The sequence below is a fragment of the Bombus vosnesenskii genome, unplaced genomic scaffold, assembly GCF_011952255.1.
Source record: "Bombus vosnesenskii isolate JDL3184/JDL3185 unplaced genomic scaffold, Bvos_JDL3184-5_v1.1 scf7180000013319, whole genome shotgun sequence".
Taxonomy (NCBI): Eukaryota; Metazoa; Arthropoda; class Insecta; order Hymenoptera; family Apidae; genus Bombus; species Bombus vosnesenskii.
This window is the reverse complement of record NW_022882964.1, coordinates 999,955-1,017,370: the sequence shown is the minus strand read 5'-3', so window position 1 is coordinate 1,017,370 and position 17,416 is coordinate 999,955. Positions and strand designations below refer to the sequence as shown.

Below are 17,416 nucleotides of genomic sequence, written 5' to 3'. Positions count from 1 at the left end.
TCAATATTTATTTGTACCGAATATGAAATTACATAGTAAATCCTGTTATGGATTATTTGCAAATTACACTACAGGATAATATTTTTGACGATTTTTAAGCTTTAAAATAAATGGAGAATTTGTATAATGTACATTTATATTTATGTATCTGTCAAAGTAGGAAGAATATGCTACAAGTATCGTTTTATATGTAAAACAGGATAATATGTAAAACTTGTTACTGTACACCGACATTTTTGCTATTTTTATACTTTCGTTTAAAACAGCACGCTAAGAATATTCGATCGAATATTTTCGAACATGCTTTAAAACATGCTTTTATTTCACTAAATAACGTATAAGCTTAAACACAGAAGGTACACACCAAATATTATCGTCATAAATCACTGCTCTCGATGGAAAATAATCTTCTGCTTCTTCCATACGATGCCTGTTTTTTAAACGATATAAATGTTTTTTACAATCTCATCCATGATAAATAATTTTCACGATACTTAACATAATCTCGAAGTACGCACAAGTTGTGCTAATTTTTAAGTTTTTCAAGCAGGACGACAGTTTCTAAAAAAGCGACGTTCTCGATCTTTTTGTCGCGTCTCGACCCATTTTCCAAAATTAAATTTTATTCAACGATCCTTTCTTACATCGTTGTGTAACCTAATCTCAACCTAACCCCATTCGATGCATGAAAATCTAACCTAACAAAATCGGCAAATTCTTGAAAATCCGTTATTTATACAGTGTCTTTCGATCTAAACGGTGTAATTATAAGAACAAATTTATCGTAGGACCACTAAAATCACCTCAAAATATAAATTGTAGACATAAAGCGACACAACACTTACATATCTGATGTACACTGATGTATCGTCTATATACATTGTTCGCCGATAGTCCACAAAACTGCCTGTGTCGTTTGTCCACTAGCACTGTGACAAGTACTCGGGTATACCTGTGTGTTGATGAGTCGAGGATGTGTTGGAGACGAAACACACGGATCGTTGTAATCTATCTTTATAAAAACGTGACTGTCGCCAAGCGGACTGTCCCTGTCGAATCCAGCGTAGACCAGGCTTTACCTTCGACCCGTGGGACGCCACGAGGACTACGGTTAAACAAATGGAACGCAGTGCGGTACAGATTGTAAATGGAGGACGCTTTTGCGAAACATCTGTGGGTTTCCTCTGGACACTGTGCGCTGTGTAAATTTCAAAGAGAAGAGAGCACGATAGGTGTTAATTTTTCGTACGATATGAGTAACGTTCATTCACTGGGAGACGTTCATTCACTGAACAGATCACCTTATGTAATTAGATGTCCATCTGTCAAATCCCTGTGTATCAAGTGATTTATATATCTTACTTTTACTATTTGCAGCATTTCTCGTTCCTTCCACCCTGATGGGTCAATTCTATAATTCATACAACCACATATTTATCTTAAAATTATTCCCGAATACTTTCTTCCTCAAATCTCGTATCTGCCTTGCCGCTAACCTAGCTTTTTTTAGCCTAAGTTGACTGCGTGGTTCCTAGTACTTCCGCTTTTATCGAACGTAAAACTTTCGACCTCCTCTGTCCTCTCCTTACGAATTTGAAAAAAAGACGTTAAGGAAAATAGCTCCCAATATTAATACCAATTTTGTGAACGGGAAAATTATCAGAATAAATATAAGACATAAGGAATAATATACGGAAACAAGTAAAAAACATGTAAACAACGTAAATACGAAATATGCATATGTTATTAAATATCACCTAGTTGATTATCACAGATAATTATTGAATATTAGATATAGTCACAAATATTAAAAGCGAAATGTATGTCAATATTAAGAAACATTGATTCTAGCGTTAATATCATTCTTTCGAGCAAAATATTATGCCCCCCATTCTAGTGTTTCAATCGACGTTAGGCCGCGCTTAACGACCTCTGTTACAAGATCATTTCCTGTCGCAAACATATACCAAAACAAGATAATCTTGTAGCGTATCGTTGTGCAATTGCCATTTCGCACTCCTATGTATTTCGTGGGAACCGAAGTTAACTGTAACCAGTAACGATTAAAAGCCAGTAGTGTATCCAATGAAAGATACTTTTGGAACTATCAGAGCATAAAACTTGATGTTATGATGTCACAGTCGAAGGTCAAAACTGAGAAGATCTGTTACAGAGAACGGTTAGAGGCAACGTGATATTTTTCTAACCTCATTTCATTGCGTGTTCCCGACCTTTCTTACTTTTATGACCTAGATCACTGCAGGATACTTAAAAAAGAAAGTAATATATATAAAAGTAATATAAAAAAAGTAACAGAAGGAAATATACTACAGTACCCCGTTTTAATAATATAAAGTTCACCTTGAGACCCTTTAGCGACTAAAGCGTAGACCGGAGTTTAGTCTATCAATTAAACCGCCATTTTTCTTTATTTAATGACACATAGATGCTTTTTTCTAAAGAAGGAGAATACCATTCTTTTTCTGTCTGAGCCTGCTTTTTAAATGTATTCACAGTATTCAAGATTCCTATCGTATTTATTTACTTATATATTTATCTACTTATTTACTTACTTTTTATTTGTGTACTACACGCAATATTCGTCCGATAGGTTAGGATGACTTCCGGTTTATAACTTCCATGTATATACAGTAACAAACCGAACTATTACTACATATCAACTTACGTATGTCGTGAAAGTTTGTTTACATTTTGTAAATATCACGACTAAAATATTCTTTTCGTTTCTCAACTTGCAATTCTTATAGCTCAAACTATGATACAATCAGCTATCTAAACGCTTAATGTTAGTGAATTTTAGTATTAGTGTCTTACAAAGGATGACAATAGTAAAGAATATTTTGTCATATGCCCGAGTAGTTTCAATGTAAGATAAGGTAGACAAGTAGAAAAAAGAGATATGCGACGTTATATAATGAAATGGAAGCCAGCAAATCTTGTTTAATAATCTAGACTTTAGTCTTTGATAGAATAAGAAATGCAAAAGTTGTAACGATAGAGATTATGTAAGTTTTAAAAATATATAACGTGGTTTCCAACATTCATATAAGTATCTACACAGACATAATAGAACTGTATCGAACTGGGAACATATACAGGGTGGTTGGTAACTGGTGGTACAAGCGGAAAGGGGGTGATTCTACGCGAAAAAACAAGTCGAAAATGTAGAATAAAAATTTTTTTTTAAATTTTTTTTAAGTTTTCCATCGAGACAACGATCTACAGTGAGATAAGTTATAACGTACGGCACGCGTACCGAGCGAAAATTCAAAGTGGATTTTCTTGAAAACAAAGCCTCGAACGAAAAATTGTTATTCTATATTTTCGACTTCTTTTTTCACGTAGAATCACCCCCTTTCCGTTTGTACCACCAGTTACCAACCACCCTGTATACGTATATTCACCTATTCTATATTAATTCTAACGTTCCATTAAATTTTCTAATAGTATCTTCCTTAGCTTTTTACTTTTAGTTAGTTGGATTTATTTAATTGTATAATAATAATTGAACAAAATGATTAAATGAATAACTGTTAAATGAAATAGTAGAAAATAATAAAAAAGTATATATTTTATCGAACTTGTACAACTTTTATAAATACATTGGTTCTACAGAACATTACAAAATGAAAAATGGTTTTCTGATAAAAGACGAGGTTTAATCAATTACAAATATTTGTAATATAAAAGTTATATATGTATATTACTTCCATAGAACTCTACAAAAAAAAAAAACTATTTTTTACGTAAAATAGAATTTGATCGGTTCTATGCTGTTTGATAGAGGAGATAGGAGGAGGAAGAGAATACATTTGCAAGAAATAAACAATGAAAAATTAGTCTGTTCGATTTGGATTTTCAACGAATGTCCGATTGAATATTATGATTTTCATCTTTTTGTCTCGGGAAAATTCAAGACTGTTTGTGTCCATTGTCTCCAGCCATTCGAAGGAATTTCAAAATACACAAGTTAATATTTGCAGTTGTTAAACAGAGGCAACAGGTATACATCTATCAGTAACTTTCATAATCTCAATTAAAAGAAAGAATTCAAATCATGCAAAGATCGTCAACACTATTAACTCGTTCTTTTTTTTTTTACTTCTAACTAGGAAAGAGATATGATTTATGATGATAAAATTCACGCAATACCGACACAGAAACTTTTTATGCCCATATATTCTGTGCATTGTACGTAACGTTTAAAAATTTCATCAGCACTTCGACGCGATCCGACTATCGTGATTATTTTGGTGAAATTTAAAAGCCATGTGGAAATGCACGTAAAAATTACGAAATACTGACTTTGGTCTTGGCTGTTTGTTTGTTTGTGTTTTTTTTTTTGTAATTATCTCTTAATTCTCAGTTGTTATTATTTCTATCTTTCAATTTATATATCCTATCTCGTCTATCTGTAGAATATAGAACCTTTCGTAATACAGTTAATAGTTGAATTTACGAGTAAATATTTCCTTATCTATACACTCACGATCATAAATCAATTTGACACTAAATTCCAAATTTTACTACGATAAATATAAACATTTATGACTGAACGATTCTTTCAACAAAGTCTAAGAAGAAACATAGTTTCTTGTTTATTTTTATTGGTCCTTAGTTCACACGTGTAGCCATAAAGTAATCTCGAGACTATCTGCAAGTCACGCTTAAGAGCACACGTGTCTCTAAATCTCTGCATACCCGCAAACTCCATCTGCATCCAGCTATATTATAGACTGTAATGAATTTAAATTAATCTTTTAATTATCTTTCTATTCTACGCTTAATTATCTTCTTATCGCATTCCACATACTTTTTTTTTTCATTTATTTGTCATACTTGAGACCTTGTAGAGTCGAACACGTATGATTGATCGAATAAAAAGAGTTCTATGTGATTATTAATTTCTAAATAAGTATTTACCAGTATCGTCCAATTTTTATATTTATTACGCTAGTGAAGTAACCGAAAGAAATATACAGGGTCATTGGTAACTGGTGGTACAAGCGGAAGGGGGTGATTCTAGGCGAAAAAACAAGTCGAAAATATAGAATAACAATTTTTCGTTCGAGGCTTTGTTTTCGAGAAAATCCACTTTGAATTTTCGCTCGGTACGCGTGCACTTTATCGCGTCTCGTTATAACGGATCTCACTGTAGATCGTTGTCTCGATGGAAAAATAAAAAAAAAAAATTTTTATTCTATATTTTCGACTTCTTTTTTCGCGTAGAATCGCTTGTACCACCAGTTACCAACCACCCTGTATAATAAAATAAAACCAAGTACCACGAGCATTGTGCCTATTCTATGCATTTTTGTATTCACGGAATTTCCTACAAATGTAAGGAAAAAGTTCTGTACACGTTAAGAGACAACGATGAATTTTTCCACAAAGATCTAATCGCTGCAAATTTTCACCGCAAGCGACAAATAATTAATCTTTAAATCTGATCTACCAACTTGGGATATTTGTAATTGTCAAACAGATCGTCAGTCAGATACCTTTGAATTGCCTTAAACGAACGTCCGTTATCTACTCGTTGATCGCTAATAACCACGCACGATGTCCGTATCTAATATAATTAGACTCGTGAATTTGAAAAGCTTCACGGACAACGTCTTCATACCTTAGATATCATAAAACCAGGCTACATATCTGCAGACTATAAATATTTCGAAACTCGTTATTCACGGCCGCACGAAATACGTGACTTCGCGTCGGTAAAATTCATTTGAGAATTCGTTTTATAACGAAAGAAGAGGTGCCACGGTTCCATCAAATTTGCGAGTGCTTGTTCGTTTGGGACGCGTGCGCATAAGCTGTAAGATTAGCGCCGGTAAATCACCCGTCACGATCGCTTTTATTACCACTGCCGAGCAAAAGCTACAACCGTACCTCTAAATATAGCTGAAAAGCTGCAGCAGAGAGTCGAGGTTAAGCTTCGTTCACATTAGTCAAGATATACTCGAGTTCGAGCCATTTAAATCTGAGTAACCTAATTTTGAAAGGCTATCCAATAGAGAGTAAAACGGAAAGAGATTGTGTATGCGAGTGAATAAGAAAATGCAGGGTGTGTCGGTAATCGTGGCACGATCGACAAGGGAGGTTTCTACGTGAATATTATAAAGATGATCAATCGTTAAAATATTCAGTACGTACGTTTTACACTGTCGTTATATCGTTATTTCACACGGTTTGTTACTGAAAAAATTAAGTAATCAGTCGGTCGACTCAGTTTACTAAGTTGCTTGAAACTTGGCCGATTAACTAAGCTGGTTTAGGTCGGTACGATATCGATAAGTGGAAAATTGAAAATAACGCAACGTAACGTAGCAACTACTGCTTCTTTCGAGTCAGGGAACAATCGAAGAAACCTTGGTTTCATTTGAAAGCTCAAAAGCATATTTTAAACCAAGTAAGACGACAAATTTTGCATTTTTAGAAAATTTGAAAATATACAGGGTGGTTGGTAACTGGTGGTACAAGCGGAAAGGGGGTGATTCTACGCGAAAAAAGAAGTTGAAAATGTAGAATAAAAATTTTTCGTTCGAGGCTTTGTTTTCGAGAAAATCGACTTTGAATTTTCGTTGAATTATCGTTATAACGGATCTCACTGTAGATCGTTGTCTCGATGGAAAGATTAAAAAAAAATTAAAAAAAAATATATTTTTATTCTATATTTTCAACTTCTTTCTTCGCGTAGTTACCACCAGTTACCAACCACCCTGTATGTAAAATATTCGAAATATAACACTCGCGTTATTTTATTTAGTGGATGACCCACATTTCTATATTGGTTCCATCTCTTTGGTCGTGTCGATCAAAATATAAATTTGCAAAAATATCCACAGCCTAATTATTACACAAATCTAGTGATTTAATTAACGAGAGTAGAAACTCGAAAAAACTATCATTTTCGTTAATACAATTTTACGTAATATCCGAGTAAAATGAATGACAATTCCACGGTGATGAAGAGGTTTCAAGTTATTGAAATTTAGTACCCGATACAGGTGAGCTATTTTTGCCTGCGTAATATCGCTGCAGCTATATGTCTTCGTTTGTTTTCCTAGTTTAAAAACACCGAGGACAGACATATTATAATCGCAGCGATATCGCCCAGAGAAAAATCACTCGTCCGCATCGGGCCTTAAATCGCTTAAATTCAGATAACTTGACCATTTTGAACGAAGCTTTAAGAAGCGTTTGAAACTCGTAGCGTAGATCGATGCGCATGCGCAACAACGACCAACGCGGATTCGAAGCAGATGTCACACTAAACGTTAAACGTCGTTGACGACCGTTTTCAACGGTCTGTCACGCGAGCCAAAGAACGCTGCACGTGAATCGCGTGTGCGATACGAAATTGCTTCGTGCGACGATAATTTCCTCTGGTCAATCTCGCTAACGCTATATAGCGATAGAAGCAAGTTCAGCATATACCGTAGCATCCTGTCTAACGCGACGAGGAAATTGCTATCGGCCTCGCGATGACATAATTTGAAAAATAAGGATAGAAACGAAACGCCTCTTAAGGAAATACGCAATAACGGAAGAAACGTTTTACAGTGACAAACATCGAACAGAAACTAAAATACGTTTCGCGACAGTCATGCAATTAAAATATATTCGTTATTCTGTCTATTAATAAAACTAATCTCCGATCAAACTTATTATTGGATAAGACCATATACTTCTCATAATTATATACGAGGGTCGGCTAGAAGGTAATATCTATTTACGTATCGAAGCCATATAAAACGATGGAATGTACTTGTAGAAGGTCACCTAGCTTCACGCTTTCCTGTTTAAATAACTAGTATCGTTGTAGTTTCGTACGTAACGACGATGCGAATTGAAAATCCCGCTGACGACGAAACGCGGTCTGTCGCGCTTTCCCGCTTTTTCGATGCTTTGAAAACGCTCGTTCAAGAGGAACGCACCCACGAACTGCATCAATTTACGGTAATAAGACTATGATCGAATCATTCGTAAGACTATGCGGGGATTCAATACTAAGGGTAAGGAAACTGTACGTAATCGCGAGCATCCGGCCATTACAGAGAATAACGCAAACAAACACATCGCTAATTATTAGGGGTTAGGTGAATCGAAGATATCGAATTTAACCAATTCGAACATCCCGTTTGTTCGTACGACCAATTTAAAGGGACGAGGCATCGAGTACGATGAAAGACGCCGCTCGCTGTACCCCTACTGTTTGATATTGCAGCATGTTGGCATGTTCGCTGTTCCAGCATTTCTTTGGACTTTGCCAGGGAACGGTATGTAACGCCGACTCTGTATACGTAGATACCCTGCGGACTGCGTCCGTAATACATACGTACGTCACAAGATGATGGAAAGATGTAGGAAAACGAACAAATGACCGGTGGTAGGCTGTAAAGAAAGAACAAAATATCGTTAGTGGAAGCTATTCATTTTTCGAGATCTTTGATCTTAGGTATCTCGCAACATGCAAATAACCCGTAACTACTCATCGTTGAATTATGATGTTTGGAACGTCGCGTCGGAAGCAGCGAAAAATAATCTTCCGTTACGCGTTCCAGCATATTTTCCCTGACAAATTGAGCAACTTTCGGTTCGTCCCTTTTTTTTTAATACACCAGTTTCTTTTTTTTTTTTTTTTTAAATAACCGAACGAAGTTGTTAACTGAATTTTTGTAAGAAGCGTGTCTGATTTGGTATTACTAATACCATGGTATTTTTAATCTTCTTTTAATAATTGATAATTGTAATTGCGCGAAAATCAAATTTATGAAAATTGAAAATATTTATTTATTACGTAGGTGAATTTGAAAAATAGGAAGAAATCTCTCATAAATTATGGAAAACGATGTAAAAATATGAAATACCGTCAGTAGTAAGTGCGAATATTTTGGCCCTGCAGCTTTCAAAATTATTTTTACAACAAAATCACCGTTACAAGGGAGAGAAGGATATCGCGAGTTTACTTCTTATCGGAAAAAGTTTCCATAGCCTAGAAATTTCTCTAGAGAAATCGTGGTTTCCGCTTCAAACCATAATTAATTTTCGTTCCTGCTTATTTTTTATATTTAATTACTGTCTTGTGACTGTGGTTGAAAGCTGATAAATACGGGAAATTATGATTTCTCAGGAAATGGACAATCGATATGTATTTTTAATGACAATTTAAAAAGTGTGTGGCACCTTTTGCACGTGTTCTTTTGTTTTTGATGGGAAAAATAGCTTTATTTCAATCACGTAACTCGTACAAGTTGCAGAAGTAAAAAGATTGTTTCGCAGTGGCCTCGTATTCTTGCAATGCAATGCGATTTTTCAATCCTTGAGCGTAGAAATATAAAAACTGGATAATTTCTAGGATTTCTTATTCAAAGAAAGGTGTTTTTTTTTTTTTTTTTTTTTTAGAACAAGGAAATTGTTACAGCAGTTTTTTTTAATTTTATTGTTTTGTTAAATTTATCAAAGATTTTTGCAAGACGATCTCCGATTCTCAATTGTAGCAACAACTTTTCGTTTAAATTGTATCTTCATCAACATTTGTATAAAATTCTATACATTTTTGTATAATTCTATACGTATTCATCCAATGTATATTAAAATTCTGTGTTACAGAAACAGAGAACGTCCTTATACCAAATTCAATTTAATTTAGTTTACAATTAACATAAAAATTTCAAAGTCTGTTATCTCATATTACGGAAGCCAAATTTTTCGAAATTTATTTAGTCGGACTTACACGCGTAACTGTTTCTCTATTAAGACTCGCTTCTCTGTAAATCTCGCGGTTAACGAGAGAGAATTGCAATAAGCGCGTAATAGCAACGAGAAAACTAGCAAGCCAATTACATATTTTAAAATGTATTAAAAAACCTTGCCTGTGACGTCAAGCGATATAGACGCTGCTTCAACCGCGTATATTTATTTTTACCGCCAAAACTTAAGACGTCTTAACCTTTCTTTTGTTTCTTGCGTTTCGAGCAAGCTGTTTGCTGATATGTTAATGCATTTTGCGAGCAAAATACTAAAGTCACCCCGCATCTGCGTCACGAGCTGCGATTCATTCTCACAACTTGCTGTCGATAGGTGAACATCCAGGTTTTTTCCTCGAAATAAATACGATCCCTGGTCCGTTGCAGTTTTCGACTTTTTTCCCTCGTATCTCGATCTCGCCTCGATTTAACTTTTTCGAGGTTAACCGGTGTGTAAAAGATAGATTTCAAAGTAACTTTTACCATAATTCGTCTGACGTCGTTGAGACGTCATTTGAGACGTATATCGGGATGTACGGTTCCACGATAAATAAAAGAATCATTGGACACTATAACACCTTGGCATTGAATTACTTGATATTGTAATTTTTAATTTCGTTGAATTTTCTTATTAATCTCTGTCACAGAGAAGATATAAAATGAAGTTAGACATGTTAAATTTGAATAACCTAACTTCGTTCAAGTTACTTTTCATTAATTATGTTTAACTTAGAGTTACGGTTATTATTGTTATTGTTATTATTAATTCTAACTTTTCACATGGACATCTACATTTCTGGTATTCTTAATTACTGCATTTTAACTTTATCGAATGATCGTATAATTGCTATGACGATAAATAATGCAAGATTTACATCACATGGTAATTACATATCATGTATCCTAGGAAAAAACTCCATAAATGATACAGCATTTTACTTAAGCTTATCGTTCAATATAATTTACTAATGAATTACTGCGTAATTTACCCCCAAGATCTTAATTCATTCTCCGAAAATCGTGAAACTCCTATATATACTATGTATACGTGTGTGTACGTTGTATTTGTTGTTTATAGGTGTACTTGTAGATTTACGATGCAACGATATAATTATTGGTTTTCATTGAAAATGCAATATTTTGAATAATTAAAAAATTAAATACAGTCGAGTTTGTAGCTAGTTAATCAAATAATTAGTGTTACGAAGAATTAACGGAAACATTAATTTTTCTTGGTAATTTAATTCGTTATGTCTTTTATTTTTATCACGCCTTTGTTCGAATTCCTTGTATTTATACAAAATTTCTTTCTCGTAATGACGTGTCTAACCATCGACCACGGACAATAAAAGTTCGCGCTCCTTAGTTCCAGACAAAGGAATCGTAAAAAGCGCAGCGCTTTTTGCTATTAATTCTCATTTTCAAACGCGCAACAGGATATCTATGAATCACCGCGTGTCGAATTACCGAGTGTCAGAGATTAAGAGAAACTTAACACGAGATCCGAACACCGAATGATAAATGCCATACATGAAGATTACGCATAATATATCTTAGCGCGTCGTAGATAATTTGTGGTGTTTCGAAAAAGATTTATAAACTATCGCGCGAGTAAATAAAGAGTTCTATCGACCTAACAGATATTTATGGTAATTATCGGTATCTCGTCCACCTGACCGATTTCGATAATTTTTGAATACGTTGTAGAAGTTAACATTTTAGACAACTTTTTCTCATACGTGTAACCGACGCATCGACCTTGGTTTCCGAGATATTCGCAAAAAAACTGCCGGTACCGCTACAGCGAATTCTACATATATATATATATATATATATATATATATATATATATATATATATATATATATATATATATATATATATATATATATATATATATATCTAACAAATAATCTATGGCAGGTGTTTGAATACACGCGTGAGTCACTGTAGATATTCGGTGGAGTTTCCAAAACATAAGCAAGGTTTGCATTTACTGCAAAAGCAGAAATCAAGCTCGAGTTTGAACGATGGGTTTCTTTATTAAACTTGTTGATCTATGCGGGTAACAGTCTGTTTAACTTCTCTCATAAACGTCTGGTAGATTAATCAAACATTTTAAAATGATCGAAGTCACAGTGTATTTCGAACGAAAATAACTGCATCTTGACTGCTGATAGCTGAACGAGAGGAACGGCTGGAACAATGAATAAGAACTGGAATTGAATGAACTGGCGAAATAGGGCAATTTTTCTTGAAATTATGGCGCGTAATCTCTCAATATACATACATATTGCGGCACAGTGTTACCATCAGAGTATATTTAGACTTAACGGATTTTCCCGTATGCGCATTCTGTGAAAATATCCATGCAATCTAGCACGGGTAGACCGTACCTTGTGCTACATTATTCCTATGTTTCGAATATGTACAATGATAAATATATATTATTACGTTTATAATAATAAAGAATTTACAGGGTAATTTTCAAAAATCAAAGACCGAAACAAAACCTTTTATTACCTAGGTTTCATCTTCTTAACTATGTTCATAACAATGTGAATTTGCATAAATATCCGCTGTTTATTAATAACGTAGAATAACGAAACTTTACGAAACTCGTTTGTAAAATCATTGATAAATTTCGTTTCTTTCGTTTCAGGATTGCGTCACATTTATTATACATGAATGGTTGGAGATTCGCCAGACATCGTCGGAGAAGGATCGATTTCAGATCTAGGAGATCTAGAGGGATGGTTGAATAATCATGCGATAGTGATCTGGAGTTTCGCCCTTTTTAGCTGTTTCTTACTCAATGGCATACTTCTAATGGCATTCCTCGTACGTCCGTCGCTACGGACCATTTCCAACAGGTTATTCTTCGTTTTATTATCGTACTAATATGACAGAACCGTGTTATATTATATCGTAATAATAGCATATTATATTATTAGACTGCAGATAATCATGCAAAAAGAAAAATACATATTTCTTAATTACACCATATCACGTCAAGATCCATATAAAAACAGAATTGGATGTATTGCGATATTATTAGGTGACAAGGAACACATTGTTTCTGTTTCCAGGTTTGTCATGAACCTAACCGTGTCAAACCTGTTGGTCTGTGCCATCATGAACCCCCTACTAATAATGGACGCTGTTTCAACGTCTTCCAACTCCTCCATACTCGACTCTGCACCTGTACTGAATATTTGTTCAATGTCAGAGGGAGCAATGGCGGTAGTAACAACATCTTCGGTCTTCTCGGTCCTGTTAATCGCTGTGGATCAATACTTTGCCGTGATGGATCCTCTACGTTACCGTGCTCGTGTGGACAAACTGAAATGCGGCATTCTAATCCTCTCCACCTGGATGATCTCCATAGTTTTCGGCTTTCTCGCTTTCTTCAACTCAAATCCTCAAAGTGTTTGGCTTTTCTGCATCTCCAAAGAACAAAATTCCGTAAGTTTCTCCACAGAATCGACTCTCACAGTATTGGAGAACAAAACCAATAACAACGAGCTCAATACCAGTGCAATTCCTGAAACAGTGGAAACTGTTAGTCTCAGTGACGACATAGATCTCATAGAGAATACTACTGTGATCTTTGATACGCTTATAGACGATACAATCACTTATGGCTTTATTTATGCCATTGTTTATACCATATTTGCTTATTTCATCCCATTCATTGCCGTCTGCTGGATCTATGTCACTATTTACGTGGCTGCACATAGAAATTCGGAAAGAGCTAGAAGAAGTGGCTCTAGGCCTATATTATCTTCAGCAAGCTTTAGCGAAGAGCAGAATGGCCCTTTGAGGAACCAACGTCTTCAGGCGGATACTGTAGAGGATATTAGAAAGTTACCTAAGATATCGAGTTTGTCTTCGATTGACGAGACCAGCGAGACTATGCAACCCACCGGTCAGTTGTCTAGAAGGCGATCCTTTGCTTCTTCTATAGATATGGATACATCTTCTCCACCCGAAGAAGCGGAGAATAAAAAGCCTTCTAGAATTGTTTTTACGGTTGGTCCACAGAGAGTCGAAGTCTCTCAATCTACAAATGAAGAAAACTATATTAATGATAATTTAAGCAATTGTAATTCGGTAATGGAGAAAGATGCCAGGGAGAGTAAGTGTCAGGATTTGCAGAAGCAAGATTTGCAAACTTCGGGATACGAAGAGACGAAAGAATCGTCTAGAGATCTAAAAGATCACAAACAGGTGAATAATTGGATCTCAAAAAGTTTTATCGACGAGAGCAGTGATTCTGAGGAAGAAACTCGCTTTGAATGCTTCGATAAAAAATTCTCACCTCTCTGTAACTATTCTTCGAATTTATTCCAAGAATCACTGCAAGTCTCTGAAATTATCAAAGAAGAAAATAATGAAAGCAAACAGAACGATATTAACAACGATCGGAAAGAAGAACATTTGGTGCAAGTAGAAGTCGAGTTGAAGAACCAAATATTGAGTCAAGGAGACTCTGAATTATCAGTGAATTTTTCAGAAACGAGGCCCAACCGTAGGTTATCGTCATCCTTGAATAAAGACGCTTCTCTATCTCATACATATGAAAACAGTAACAAGACTGAAAAGACTAACGGTAGCAGCGTTACAGAATCGTCCTCGTGTTTGCTAGCACCAATAGTGACAATAACCCCAGCGCCGAGCAAGAACGACAACCTGCATCGTGTTTCGAGCGTGAGGAGCACCTCGAGTTACATACACTCTCTAAAGGACAGGATAAGCAATGGTTCTATATTTAGGCACAGAGAGGAGACGAGGGCGGCGCGAATAAGTGCTCTGGTGATCGTGATGGGTCTGATCTGCTGGTCGCCGTACGTGATATTACTGGTAATGAAGAATCTACCTCGATCCACTGACCAACATTTGCCCCATAAATACGACGTGTTGGCCTCCAGCCTCTTGATCTTGGCCGCGTATATAAGCCCACTGTTGTTCGGCTATAGATCAAAAAGAGTGAAACGCGAGTTAAGAAGGTTCTTCTGCTTCAGGAGAGAATTATCTTATAAGAACAATAGAAGCTTAATGGCTAAAAAGGTGTTGAGGAGGAGACACAGTAGTAATCTCAGTCACTTTGAGATGGATCATAAGTATAATATATTCAGTTGCATGTATGGGAAAAATCGATGGCCCAAGGAGAAGGTTCAATTTGTCCAAGTACCAGACACGGCTCTAGCTGTGGAAACTTGCAGGAGTAGCTTCTCTAGCGGAGCCAGTACTCAGATCTCCAGCACCTCGACGGAGGAATGTTGAGATCCGTGATGTTCCTGACTTAATCATGTTCATAGGCTTCTTTTTATATTGGAGATGGTTTTTGTGGAGTACTTAATGCGCAGTTAATTGTGTGCAGGTGTTTCAGTTGGTTTTAGATGAGATGTTGATAGGTTTTGAGTGAACAAGTAGAATTGGTTATATTGAGTGATTTGAAGAAACAGTCGAGTGATTTAGCGAAATAGAGCCACTAATATTTTAATAATAATAATAGGTTGGAAAAGAAAGAAATCTTTAACTACAGATTGTTCATCTCTGGAAAAAGCTTAAGTTTTTATCTAGTTTCTACAATTTGATAGAGAACTTTAAAAACATTACCAGTTGAATATTTTCAATACTTAAAAATATATGTGTCATTAAAAACACTAACTATATTAAATTTTAATAGTATAGAGATTAAGTTCTCAAGTAAGAGTTTGTAATTAAGGATTGCTCTTGAAGGAAATTGAGACGTATAGAGATTTTATTTCAAGACGGATATCTGTTTAGTTTTTTTTTTAAATAAACAATGTTTTGTCTATCTATATCCAATTTTAATACTTTGAAAGAAACTCTCTTCATAGAAAGAAATCATACTCACATTGAAAAATGATTGATTTAATAGAACATTGGTGCTAATGATAGAACAGTGGTTGTTGATATACTGTGCAGAAATAACTTCAATTTTTAAATAAGATATAAACTGCAGTCATTACAACCATTTGACTCAAAACTATAAAAATATATTATCTAAAACTATAAAAATTATAAAAATATATATTCGACACTCTTTGTTGTAAATGAAGTTTGAACCAGGTAATGGTTAAAGTCTACAATTTATTACAAGAAAGAAAGAAAAACTGCATTCATACTTTGATCATCAGAGAATATTTTTCTAAAAAAAAGATCGTAAAATAAATGTTATTTTACTTATAATAACAAATATCTTCTTAAATGTATTTAACTCTTCAGAAAATTTTTTTTTAGAGAATATTTTCCTTCGATGAAAAGTAAAATTAAATGTAAAATATAATTTAAATTCAGATCTATGCAAATGGCCAAATAATAGAGAAATGTTTTTAACATTGTATCTACTTACCAAATCTTTACAATAGTAAAATATGCTTGTAATTTCCCTATGTGTTAACTATAAATAACTGTAAATTATTTCTGTACATAAATCATGAAAGTTTAGTAAAATAATTATAAGTTATTTTGTAAGACAATTATAAATGAAAACAAAAGAAGTGTATTATTCTATTGAGAAAGGGAAATTAAATTATACAGTCTTTCTATAGATGTAATCAATATCAATAAACATTTCTTTTGAAATTAGAAAATAACTGGTGACAGGAATATTAGGATGGAGTATCTATAAATAAATACAGATCATGCACAATTAGTATTTAGAAGAATCAACGTGAAAATTCAGCAAATGAAACCAATGAGTATACATAAGTACACATTAAAACAATTAAGCGTGAAAATGATATACAGTCAGTTACAAAATTCTTGGTATGCTCTATAAAAAGACTAGTTTTTATTAAAATAAAACATCTTCATCACATTCTTGTTTATGAATATGATTTACATGATTTATATTCACATTTACATTTTATAGTTCTATATATTCTCATATATGGAATAAAAATACTTCATTAAATTAATAAAAACAAAATATATTTAATATATCTTAATAATATATTAGATTTAAAAATGATACTATATTAAATATACATCTTTGTTATTAGGGTGTGTGAGAACTTTTGTGACTGATTGTACTTTTCTAAAAGTGAAATGTTCGAGTAAATCGAACATAATAATTTAATTTGGTGGAAAACAAACTGAAGAACCATTCTGCAGTATAACAAACAACTAATTCCTAATTCCTGTAACGAGTCTATAAATAATAATAAGCTAGTTATAAGATAAAAAGCGCGAATTAGTCAGTATACACAGAATCATACTTGTCAGTCATATATGATTCCTTTAATACACAGAGATGAATATGTGTAAGACATAACATTATGTTTGTTCCACTAATTATTCGTACTACTTTTTCAATGAGATGTCAATAGTATTATCTAGGTATGTATATACGTATACATACATATATGTAAGGTATTTAATGTTTATGTAACATTGGATTATGTTATTTATAGGAGTAAATTAATAATACTGTCAACGAGGCTGTACAGAAGATATATAGATCCTCATGTTTGTTCAAGTGATGATATCCACATTTTACGTCATGATATCTGTAAAATATCAGGAGTTATATGCGTTGTTCTGTTCACAATCATAATTATACATATGTATATATATATATATATATCATATGTACAATCTACATATAT

The 17,416-nt window shown here is 34.0% G+C and overlaps 1 protein-coding gene across 1 annotated transcript in view; it reads left to right on the top strand.

The window, feature by feature from the left end:
• LOC117235682 overlaps positions 1 to 15,604 on the top strand; it is a 36,617-nt gene extending 21,013 nt beyond the window's left edge. Inside the window, exons 2-3 of the mRNA XM_033497947.1 lie at positions 12,439 to 12,649; positions 12,866 to 15,604. Coding sequence (XP_033353838.1) covers positions 12,465 to 12,649; positions 12,866 to 15,062 — 2,382 coding nt within the window. The 5' untranslated portion in view covers positions 12,439 to 12,464 and the 3' untranslated portion in view covers positions 15,063 to 15,604. The remainder of the gene's footprint in view (positions 1 to 12,438; positions 12,650 to 12,865) is intronic.
• Positions 15,605 to 17,416: the final 1,812 nt, after the last annotated feature.